This window comes from Vitis riparia, chromosome 7 (genome assembly GCF_004353265.1).
Source record: "Vitis riparia cultivar Riparia Gloire de Montpellier isolate 1030 chromosome 7, EGFV_Vit.rip_1.0, whole genome shotgun sequence".
NCBI lineage: Eukaryota > Viridiplantae > Streptophyta > Magnoliopsida > Vitales > Vitaceae > Vitis > Vitis riparia.
This window is the reverse complement of record NC_048437.1, coordinates 29,440,862-29,453,542: the sequence shown is the minus strand read 5'-3', so window position 1 is coordinate 29,453,542 and position 12,681 is coordinate 29,440,862. Positions and strand designations below refer to the sequence as shown.

General features: G+C 34.8%; 1 protein-coding gene across 1 annotated transcript; it reads right to left on the bottom strand.

Moving 5' to 3' along the window:
- Positions 1-1,304: 1,304 nt before the first annotated feature.
- On the bottom strand, positions 1,305-3,489 carry LOC117918254. The gene is made up of 3 exons (XM_034834760.1): positions 2,892-3,489; positions 2,006-2,376; positions 1,305-1,901 (listed from the first exon to the last, which is right to left on the bottom strand). The coding sequence occupies exons 1-3, from the start codon at positions 2,998-3,000 to the stop codon at positions 1,305-1,307; spliced, it is 1,077 nt and encodes a 358-aa protein (XP_034690651.1). The 5' UTR covers positions 3,001-3,489.
- Between the last annotated feature and the right edge of the window lie 9,192 nt (positions 3,490-12,681).

Genomic DNA, 12,681 nt, shown 5'->3' with positions numbered 1-12,681 from the left:
TGATCATTTAATGTAGAAACAAAGAAATATTAATCACTCCCTCAGCTGGGCGGTTCTCAGTTCTTACAGACGAATTGAGATCTATTCCCGCGAACAACATTTTTTTTTGTTATGGCTTAATTTCAATGTACTTTGATCTAATTTGGCCTATTTTTAAGGTGGTGAAATAGTTGTGACAAGGAGGATCCCTGGAGTTCTATATATTCTTTTCTTTGAGCTTCATGATGTAATGAGTAAACGATTGATGTCATATATATTGCATGGTCATGAAGGTAAAAATCATATATTAAGGTTGATTTTAGTGTTAAATACACTTTCAAACTAGTCAATTATATTCTTTCTTGCATATGCTCTCAATTTTCTCCCATTTTCCATTTAGTTGTTGATGTTTACAGTTTACTAATACTAAATTGTTTTCACCTCATTTTCCATTTACTTATTGATGTTTACACTAATAATAAAACTAGTTAGTTATATATTTCTTGTTGTTGTTGATGTCCACTAATACTAAATAGAGGAAATATAAATGGGGAGGAGAACGATATTGCTATGGTAGGTTATACCTATGATTTGGATGTTCCTAATCAATTCCAGTAGAAGAAGATGTGTTGTAGATCTTGAAAACCAAATAGTCTTCCACTTGATTACTCTCTTTCCTGGATCCTGGCACGAGAGGAGGTGAAATCCTCTTTAAAGGGGTGAAGGCTACTTTTAATTTAGTGAATCATAATTGCCTGATAATCAATGTCGTGATATACCATAGATTTTATCCAATATATAATCATACATACTAGTGCACTCATTATAAAAAAATAATTTTGATGATTAAGACAAATCCTTTCTTTAATTAGGGTGTAATGCACCATATTAATTCTATGATGGATTGCCTAAATCTACATATCAATTGTGAATTATTTAATTACCATATTAAAAGGAACCTATGACATGAATTATTTAGTGCACTCAAATCATGTATGACATGAATTATGATAAATTAATAGAAGGACAAAAATAAGATTCAGAAATCATAATAAATTTATTTATTAATGAAAACTTCATTTTGTTACAAACACCTTTTAAGCTTTGAAGTGACTTTAAATGACTGGATGAGTGGAAGACCACAGTGGTCTAAATTATAGTAAATTGTGTTTAGGCACCCATGAACTTGGTTAAACAAATTTATTACAAATAATCACCATAATTAGCCTTAGCTGGTGGTGTTTTGCACGGGCAACAACAACAAGACATTTTTTTTTTTTGGGGTCTTTTTCAGTAAGGGCATCTGTTCCCCTTCCCACATTAAGTCAGCCACTGCCGTCAACGTTCATCTCGAAGGTGGCCAATGCAAGTTGGAGGCAGGACTTACGAAACTGCGCCAGAGAAAAGACTCTTGTTGGCAGGACTACGAGTGCATAGAGTGGAATTGCAGCATACTTCAGTTTATATCCAAGGATATAGATGTGCGCCCCACAGAAGGATATCAACGTTGCCGCTATTGATATGAAGAGAGTGAAGAAGCCAAAGAAAAACATCCTTGGCACTTTCCTAGCGAAATGTCCCGTTTCATGCCTGGAGTTGGCAATGGTGAGAAACACCACGGCCGAGGTCACTGAGGAGGAAAGAGCAATGAGTGATGAAACTGCAAAGATTGTAAACCCTAGCTGGTTTTCAAGTTTAGGTCTGTCCTTTTCGGTGACACCGCCAGGTATAGAAGTTGATGTAGCAAAGGTAACGGATGCAATGATTCCCGCTAGGCCAGAGCATTGGTTGGAGATGTCCTTAAGCCATTTCCTGCATGTTTCTACGAGCTTTGCGTGTGTGTGGTCGAATACCTCCTTTGGGGTCATTTTCTCATTATTGGAGCCACCTAAGATATATTCTGGCACTGACTTCTTCACGGTCTTGAAAATAGTGAATTCCACCCCATTATCATCTCTATACAAACTTCTTTTCGTATTTTGCAATGGAGTTAGAATGGTAGCTAGGTTAAAAAGGAATTGTGTACCTCAAATAGAATCGTTTCCACTTGCATTTGCAAACCGTCCGGAATGCCAATCCAACGCCCAGGCCTATAATTGGCAGCAGCATGCAATGCATTATACCCCATATTGTCCACTGCACGAAATGCACTCTTCATATTACTGAACTTCTCCCGTAAGAGCTCGAGTACTTCGAAACGTTTATGCTCCGCTGCCAATAGAAATATGTTCTTATTTGCTGGGTCCACTTCCAGAATGGCTGCCGGTTGAATTTGAAGGATTTTCTCCACCATTTCTGTGGTACCATGTCTTGCTGCAACTAACAATGGTGACATGTATATGTTAGGATCCTTTCCATTCTGCTTGTCAGTTTTGTTCTCCAGCTGTTGTCTAGGATCTGCATGCATGTGTGACTTTTTGATCAGTCATAGTCCATCATAAGACTATTTTTTTTTAAAAAATTAAAGATAAAATTTTCTTAAATAACTACTTAAATAAAATGAATTAATTTTTCAAAATTTTATATTACATGTCATTACAAAAATAACCTGAGAACAATATGGTTATGTTTGGTTCTCAAAAATTTTGAGGAAAAATTCAAAGGAAAGAAAATCAAAAGAAAAAATAAAAAATGTCTGTAATTGATTTTTGTATGCTTCTTCAAACTCATTTCACTTACTTTTTCTCTATTATATGAAAATTAAATAATTTTAAAATATATAAATTTCTAATCAAATTTTAATTATATTTTATTTTTTTTTACATTTTCCATGGTAAAACGAATCAAGAGAAAATAATTTTTTTGAGTATTTTTTTTACTCCTTTTAGTATTTTTTTGGAATCAAATATAACCTAGATTTTTATGAAAATTTTTATTTTCTTTCAAATTAGCTGATTTGAAAGAGAAATTACCTTTTGTGAGACTCCTATCATCTGTAGGTAATCTATTTGTTTGAGCTTGCTCAAGTAGCTTGCGCAGGAGGTCAATAGACATCTGAGCTTTTTCGAGTAGTTTGTGCATGGGGCTTCAAACTTCTTTGAGTTGTCAATCACACACAACACAAATATTCAAAAGCCAGAAGGTTTAGAAGTATTTGTACAAAGCATAAACCACAAAGAACATAGATATTATTTTTAAAATGAGTCATATATCTAAAACAAAATATTAAAATATCATTTTCATATTTTAAAATCTAAACACTAATTTAGCACTTCAAAACTCAATACTTTTCCTCAAATCAAACATGGCATTAAACAATTCAATTGGATTTAAAGTTTTTATTATAAAGAAAGTAAAATTAGGAAGTTGTGTTAGGAGTCCATTTAGGATATTGAAAAGGAATCTAATATTTAAGAAATTTTAATTATCAAAACATGAAAAGTTTAGGGACATGAGGAAGTTTTAGAATATTTTCTTTATTTTCTTCATTAGCAACGAAAACATACTTTCTTCGGAGCTTTTCTCACATTCCTGCCCTCAATCTTCCCCCAAATTTTCCTGCTCGTCAAGGATTGCTAATCTGTCCTTGGGTTTTTTTTTTCAATCAAAAACCCCAAATTAGGAAAACAAGATAAGAAAATGAAGAACACATGAGTGACTGCTCTCTTCACGTTTTCTACAGTCTCTCTTTAGAAAAATGAGAGAAGATTGCTTTTTAAAGAGTAAAGAGAAGCCCTTAATTTAATGGCCAAGATTTGATCTAAAAAAAATTAGTTGGATCGATCCACCCCTGCACTTGGATCGATCCAGAAACAGGGGAATAAAAGTCTTGCACCAAAAATCATTTCTCCCTACTTTCTAACACATTTAAAGATTAAAAACCGGGTGGATTCACATTCAATTACCATACACTCGACTACATACCTTGGCCTCTTAGCAAAGTCTTAGTCTTCAAAGTCAAGTGGTTCGAAGAGGAATTGGAAAGCCGAGTTAGGGGACACTTAGGAATTTTGTTCGGAATTGCCAACCTAGCTAAACACTCACAATCTCCCCCTTTGGCAATTCTGGGACAAAACCCTTTACAACACGAATGAGTACAAGTAAGTAAGCCCCACCCAACTCTCATACAAGGCCACTCATTCACTCACTCAAAACCACAACCTAGGTACTACAAAACCTGTAATTGAAGCTCACAAAAAAAAACAATTAGTAGCACCTGTGTAAAGCAACTGAATATACATCATATATCAACAAGTATATCCAAAAAGTTTAATGTATATTCAAATCCAAATGAGACAAGATCACATATCAACATGTATCTCAAAATATCCAATATCCAAAATAATCATCAACATGTGGATATCCAATCATCAAAATAATAATTGCAATGTCTCTCCCCCTTTTTGTCCTAGAAAGAGACAAAGGGCCACAATTTTCCCCTTTCTATTCAAGAAAAAAAAACAAATGGATGACAATTCAATAGTAATTCTATCTCACATCCAAATCAACAAAATGTCAAATACCCAAAAATCAAGTATTCACATATCACAAGTATCCATATCAACATCCCAAAAAAATATAGGATACAAGAATCTCCCCATAACTTCCATCATAAGATATACGAAACTCCCCTTAAATCTCCTCACATGGTTTCATTTAAAAACTTCCAAAAGATGCTTTATCACCATGAAAATAGATTCCAAGCATGAAAATGTATAGAGAGCACTCACAATGAGCAAACAAAGCCTAGGATTAACATTGCTAGAAACCAAGAACAATCCAAGGCAAAAATGAAACTCCAAATAAGAAAAAAAAAACCTCCTGTGAAAGGATTCCACAAAAAGAAAGCATCTAGATTAAGCTAATGGTGGAGAGAAAAATGGACAAACTGAACACCCAAGGTTCCTGAAGAAGATAACTTAAGCTAAGAAACCTGTGAATGAGCCTTTCTAGAAAAAAATGATGCCAATGAAACATTGATGTAGAGATTTCCGACGTTGAAAAGAATGATGATAGAGGAGCACTTCATCATAAATGAATTTCAGCAGCCATGGCGGTGGAAGCTTGAGCAATGAAGAAGAGAAGAAGAAGAAGATGAAGACTCTTTTTGAAAGATTTTGAAATTAGGGCTCAATTGAGAATGAAAAAGGGGTTTTTAAAGATTGGGGATTTTGACTTTTTTTTTTTTTTTACACTGAATGACAATTTTACCCCTTAGACCCCCTTTAAAAACTCACAAGACCAAGGACAAAACAAGAATTTTCTTCACTAAGAGATAAGTGGTATCGATCTTGGTGGATCGATCCAGGTTTTGTTCAAGGGCTCTCGATCACAAGACTGTGCACATAGTGGATTGATCCACAAATTCAGCAGATCGATCGACACCCTACTGAAAAATGACTTAGACAAAAAAACTGACAATAAGACACAAAAAAACAACACACCCACAAGCTTTCTAAAAATTTAAAATTTTGATTCACCAAAGCTAAGATACAATAGAATGACATACTTATCTTTCAATCAAGGAGTTAGAATTGATTCATATTGAACAAGAATGCTACCAAGAGCTTAACTTCAGACAAAATTAATAAACATAAAGATTGAAGAACCTTCCACATTTATCAAATGAATAGGTAAAAAACAAATGATTATCAACACTCTAACAAGGAAGCTTAAGCTCAAAGAAGACTTACTCATGACGCCATAAAATAGTGAGAATATTAATTTCTTTCCTCTTATAAACCTATATTCACCCATAAAGCAAAAAATCATTTTCAAGACACACTTCCTTCCTAGAAAAATTCAAGATAATATTCCAAGAAGTCAATTTGCACCTCTCTTGGCCGGATTTTTGTTTAACACGGCCTATTCACATCCCAAAAAATTCATACATCGTTTGTTTTTCACATTAAGCATTGAAATGATTACACAAACATGAGCTTCACCCTTAGGATCGATTTTTTATTTTATTTTTAAATTTTATTTTTTACTTGAGGATCACTAAGGTGACCTTTACAACATAACAACATAAGGGATGTCCCACTTTTGCAATGGAGACTTTTTAACTCTTGAAACATTGCCAAGAAGTCATAACCATTCTGGGAAGCTTAATATTTCTCTTTTTCTTTTCTTTTCCCTTTTCATTTTTTTTTTTAATTTCAAAGAGAGGGCAAACAATCAAGGAAGAATAATCTTAAACACTCAAGGATATTCCAGGTGACTTTACTCACTTTTTAATGCTCATTAGATAAACATAAGTTTGCATTTAGACTATAAAAAACATTACTCACCATTTATGTAATCACAAGGTTCAACCATGAGCTGTTACTCACTTAAAAGAAATGAAGCTAACCTTTTGTGGTTTATCTAATCAAATCAAAATAGCAAGGATTCAATATCATGTTTATCAATCAAGCCATGGAGATAAAAACATCTGGAAGCTTTTAAGATCATTATGAATCAATTTAACTTTTAAACAAAAGTGTAAGCATGCCACTCTCATGAACTTAGCAAATGTTGAAAATTTATGAAAAATGAAGAAAAAATTGAACCAAAACAAAAAGAACACCACCAAAAGGACACTTTGGAACTTGAAAAGACACCTAGGACTCAAAGATATGTAGGAAGAAAGTCCTAGACAAGTTCTAGAGGCAGTTAACAGAGAGTATATAGACCTATGGGGCTCCTAAGTGATTCAAACCTAGAAACATCCAAAGGTTTAGTAACATTGTTAGCAATTTGAACCTCTATAGGGAAAAACTCTAGTGAAACAACCTTGTTTTCTACCAAGTCTTGAATGAAGTGATGCTTAATGTCCACATGTTTTGATCTAGAATGAAGAACATGGTTCTTTAACCTATCAACAACATTGGCATCATCAAAATTTCTCCCACCGTCAATCCTAACTTTTATAATGGGATGTTCTTTTTCATTTTGCAACAATCTATGTTGCAACAAGTGACTAACACATGCAATTTTAAAACTTCCACACACAATAGAAGATGATGAAGGAGATTTTGGACTAACAACATAACAATTATCACAAGTTCTCAAGCCAATCATCACACATGCATCATTCAAGTCAAACACCTTGCAAAGATTTTGTGAAAATTGGACATTGAACTCATTCTCACACATTTGGCTTATGCTAATTAAGTTAGCCTTTAAACCTTCAACATATAAGACCTTTTCAAGATTGGGAATGTTGGGGGCACAAATGGTACCTTTGCCTTTCACTCTAGCCACATTTCCATCTCCAAATGTCACATTTCCTCCATCAAATTCAGTGAATGAAGTGAACAAAGATTTATTTCCAGTCATATGATGTGAACTTCCAGTCATATGATGTAAACATCTACTATCAAGATACCATGAGTGTGACTCACTAGCTCTAAGTGTGGTATGGACAACAAAACACTTCAACTCATTCTTTTTCACCCAAATTTGTTTAACATTTGAGACTTTTGTCTTTTCATTCAAAGTGCTTCCTTTCAACTCACCATTATGAGAGATATTTGAGCTCTTCTTGGACACTCTCTTATTCTCATTCAACAACTTATTCTTCAAAGCATGACATTGATTCATTAGGTTAGTCAACTTCCTTTGAAAATTATCAAACAATCTTGCATAACATCTATCAAAAGCGTGTCCCATTTTTCCACAATGATTGCAATGAAACTTGATTTGAGACTGAGTTTTCTTAGGAAATCCTTTTTCACAAGGCTTAACAAAAACTGTTTTACTACTACTTGGAGTAGCATTTCCACCAAGAAATCCTAAGCCTCTTTTATCAAAAGATTTACGCCCTAAATTAATCAACTCATTAAGTCTTTTAGAGCTAGGATGTAACTCTTCCCTCCTAAGACTTAACTCATCCTCGAACATTTGATTTTCACTTTTCAACACATCACATATTTCCTTCACTTCCAAATGTTCATTTTCAAGAAATGCAATTGTATCAAGCAAGACATTCTTTTCTCCCTTTAAAACATCAACCTCATTGGTTAAAATCTTCTTAGAAGCCTTCCACTTGACTTGTTCTTGTTTAAGGCTCAAACACTCCTTATACAAAGTCTCATATACTGTATCAAAACTCATGTCATCATCATTGGAGTCACTTGACTCACTTAACTCACTTGAAGCTTCTTTTAAAAGAGGTTCCTCATTGACACTTGCAGCAAAGGCTATGAAGTTAGTGCATTCCTCACTTCCATTGGATTCTTTTTCACTTGATTGATTAGACTCGGAGTCACTCCAAGTAACTTGCATGACCTTCTTATCATTTTTCTTTGAGGGACATTCAAATGCATAGTGACCATTTCCCCCACATTTAAAGCACTCAATTTTCAACTATTTTTTCACGCATTTCTCTATTTTTTTCTCTTTTCCAATTGAGTTCCTCCATTTTTTACCATCATTTGATTTTTTCTTGGCTTTTCTGAATTTCATGTACTTCTTGAATATTTTTAGCAAACTTAGTAAGCTCATCCTCCGACATTTTCTCATCATCTTCACTTTCGGAACTTAGGGACTCTTCTTTAATAGCTTTTAAAGCAATTCCCTTAGCTTTCCTAGGTGACACAAGAGTCATCTCAAAGGTTTGGAGGGAACCTACAAGTTCATCTATCTTCAAGGAATCCACATCCTTAGACTCTTCAATGGCGGTGACCTTAGCTCTAAATCTCTCCGGAAAAGATCTTAAAATTTTTTTAACCACTTTAGAATTAGGGATGGGCTCACCTAGATTAAAGCTAGAATTCACAATGTCCTTCAATTTTGCATGGAATTCTCCAAAAGTTTCATGATCATCCATCCTAATGGTCTCAAACCTAGATGTCAACATTTGAAGCTTGGACACTTTCACGGCATTAGTTCCTTCATGAGTCACTTGGAGGATATCCTTAGCCTCCTTAGCCGAAGTATATGTAGCAATCCTATGGAATTCATCCGTACTAATGGCATTGAAAATGGAGTACATGGCTCTAGCATTATTCTCACTTGCTTCATTTTCACTTCTATCCCATTCTAATTTAGGCTTGATAATATTAGTTGGTCTACCTTCTCTATCCAACACCTTGATAATATTAGTTGGTCAACCAAATTCAACGGCGTTCCAAACTTTTTCACTTTGCATTTTGAGAAAATATTGCATTCTCACTTTCCAATGAGAATAATTTTCGCCGGTTAAAAATGGTGGTCTCCCAATGGAAGCTCCCTCTTGATGAGGTTCCATGATTGAGATTCAAGGACAGAAAATGATTTTTTCTTTAAAAACCTTCTCTGATACCAATTGAAAAGGTGAATCTCAATAATGGACTACACCTAGAGGGGGGGGGGGGGGGGGGGGGGGTGAATAGGTGTTGTAGAACAATTTAAAAAATCTCCCAATAAAGATTACCTAACCTTAGACTTTCTCAATGTCAAGAACTTTCTCTTCTGACAACTATTCAACAAAGCATAACATCCACAAGCAAGAATGTATGCAACAACACTCTCCCAACAATTTATAAATGCAAACCACATGCAAATGCTTCAACAATCCTCAAAAATAAATCAAAAGAACAATTATCTCTTCAACTCACATCAATTCATTTCATGATATCATTAACCAAAATGAACAGAAAAATTATTAAGGATATTCCATGGATCATCACACTTATATCACCTCATATTTATTCCATTCAACATGTATACCTAAGTAATCAATGATATCAAAAACAGAAATTAAATCAAAGTGTAGAGTAAGAGAAAGAGACAATTAACACCGGATTTTAACATGGAAAACCTCTAAAGAGATCAAAAACCACGGGCCTACCACCGATTGAAAAACTCCACTATGAAGAATAAAAACCGAGTACAAGGTTTTACCTAGCTCAAGCCAACCAATTCTTCTCGGACCATTTGACTAGTACCTTCACTTTCAGCTTCTCACCTTCATCTTTCGGAGCACACTTGGAGTCTGCACCAAGTTCAATCTCGTCTTCTTCTTGAATCCACATAAGAAGAAAAATGAGTTTTTGCACAAACCCAAATAGAATGAGAGATTGAGATATGAATGAAGGAATGAATCAACCCATTTATTGCTCAAGAAAATCCATTAAAAACTTTTTTGGAAAACATTAAAAGAAGTGGATTTTCTTTGCAATCAAAAACCCCAAATTAGGAAAACAAGATAAGAAAATGAAGAACACATGGAGTGGCTGCTCTCTTCACGTTTTCTACAGTCCCTCTTCAGAAAAATGAGAGAAGATTGTTTTTTAAAGAGTAAAGAGAAGACCTTAATCTAATGACTGAGATTTGATCTAAAAAAAATTAGTTGGATCGATCCACCCCTGCACTTGGATCGATCCACTCCTGCACTTGGATCGATCCAGAAATAGGGGAATAAAAGTCTTGCACCAAAAACCATTTCTCCCAACTTTCTAACACATTTAAAGATTAAAAACCCGGCTAATTCAGATTTAATCACCACACACTCGACCACATACCTTGACCTCTTAGCAAAGTCTTAGTCTTCAAAGTCAAGTGGTCTGAAGAGGAATTGGAAAGCCGAGTTAGGGGACACTTAGGGATTTTGTTCGGAATTGCCAACCTAGCTAAACACTCACACAATGTGTTACATATATCTTTATATCTTTGAATTATTAGAAATGCTAATTCTTGTCAAGCAGAAAAACACAAGTACTGTTATTTATTTATTAAGATTAATTTACGGAGTGTATGCATGTGCAAGACTACGATGGGTGGATGGACATGCTTACTGAAGTGTCCACCAGCGATGGCACAATGAAGAATTATTTCGCCTTTTTTATTCCTACGGTAGATATAGGAATCGGGATCTGATTCCGAAGCTTTACATAGGAGGCAAAGGAAAGCCTCTATCTTACCATGGCGAGCAGCCAAGAAGATGGGGTTTTCCCCATCTTTATTACCAATACTTACCAGATCATTGGGCTCCCTAGTAATGCATTTGCACATTGAAACATTTCCTATCGTTGCTGCCAAATGGAGAGGGGTATTCCCTTGCTCGTCTTTTGATTTTAGAACACCCTCATATTGCTGAGGATGATCTCTAACAAGCTTAACCATTTTTGCAACAACCCAGCTTTCTTTGCAATCCCAGACAGTTATATGCAGTGCTGTGTCACCGCCTGGGGTGATCTTTACCGGGTGGAGTCATGGGTGTTGCTGGTATACTTTCATCGCTTCATCCTAGTTGCCTTGCAGAGCATAGTTGAGTAAGTTTCTCCTGGCTTCATCGCTCTTTGAACATCCAGTGATTTTTGTCATATCGAACTCTTATCACAAAGTTGATCATCTGCAATTCCTATAAATAAATGGGAGGTAGCTAGCTAGATACCTTGCTCCAAATCTGGGATTAGTACATCAATATCATATTGTTTTAACTTCATCTTTAAGCTGCCTAGCCCTTAATTTAATTTGTCATCTCACCATTTTCTTCAGGGCAGTACATCAATATCCCGTAAAACATTTTGCAAAAAGAGTTTTATATTTCATATTAATCACGAAAGCATTAATGCCTTGTTATTGTAAAAGAAAAAAAAGATACAAAAAATATGGAAGTTATCTCTTTCTCATATTGTAATTGAAATGAAAAAATAAATTAATAACATTACACTGAAAAATGATGGATCCAATCATTTTTGTCATTTTCTTAAAGAAAAAGAAAAAGAAAAAAAAAGAAAAAAAAAGAAAGAAAACATTGTCACGTGAAATAAAAAAGCAAAATAGGATTTTGATGTCACCAATCTTCCCATCTCTTCATTTTTTTTTTTTCCTTTTTTGATCTATATAAAACTCATCATCCAGTTTTTTTGACAGCTTGACCTGCTACAACTATTGTATTAGCACAGAGGCCAACTTTACTAAGCTTGAGCAGTATAGTCCAATTGGGAACTGTTACAAGGTTGAAAATTTTTAGTAGTTCAGCCTGATTGTGTAACTTGGTTGATAATTCTTTGTCGAGCCCCCGAGCACAATAACTTTAAATTTGTAGTAACCGGATAAGTATTGGGTGATGAACCTAAGAGAGAATTGAACGGACTCAAGGCCCATTGAGAGGGATGTGGAAGATTTGAGAAACTGGAGGAAGAGGTATAAGAGGTGAATTAATTGAGATGAAATGGATGAATGTTTGTGATTGAAAACTTTGATCGACGTACAAAATGTAAAATATGCTAGGGAGTGAACAGTTTCTTGAAGTTCTCTCCCATGATCTTTTGTACAAATAAGTTTAGAAACCTAAAGTAGGATAGCGAAAGTGACCTTAGGTTTGCTATAGTAATGATAAAACTAATGATGGGAATGATTCCAAGAATCATATTAATTCCAAAAATGATGCTAATCATGGTGATGATAAACTCTCAGCCAGCCTTGCATACTTGTTGACAACCGGCTCCACTCCAGCCAGCCAACTCCAAAATATGCTCTCAAGGATCATCTCTAATTTCATCACCGTTGGGAGTTCCTTATGGGTGTATAGTTGCTACGAAGTCGACCAACAAATCCCTTGAATCAAGGTAGCAACATGATTGTCTTCCTTCCAAATTTTTTCTCATCTTTTGTATATATTTGTACACTTTCTGCAATGAAAAATCCAATGTTTTAAAAACCGGACTGGTGATCGAACCGGAAAAATTATCGGTTCACGGTTCACTGGTTGGACCGGCGGTCGAACCGCTATTGAACCGGTGATGTAATAAATAATTAAATATATAATTTATATATTATATAAAATTAAAA

Coding starts and splice junctions, on each gene's coding strand:
- LOC117918254 (XM_034834760.1), bottom strand. CDS start 3,000: ATGCACAAACTACTCGAAAAAGCTCAGATGTCTATTGACCTCCTGCGC. Junction 2,377..2,891: donor TGATAGGAGTCTCACAAAAG/GTAATTTCTCTT, acceptor ACATGCATGCAG/ATCCTAGACAACAGCTGGAG. Junction 1,902..2,005: donor TGGAAACGATTCTATTTGAG/GTACACAATTCC, acceptor ACTATTTTCAAG/ACCGTGAAGAAGTCAGTGCC.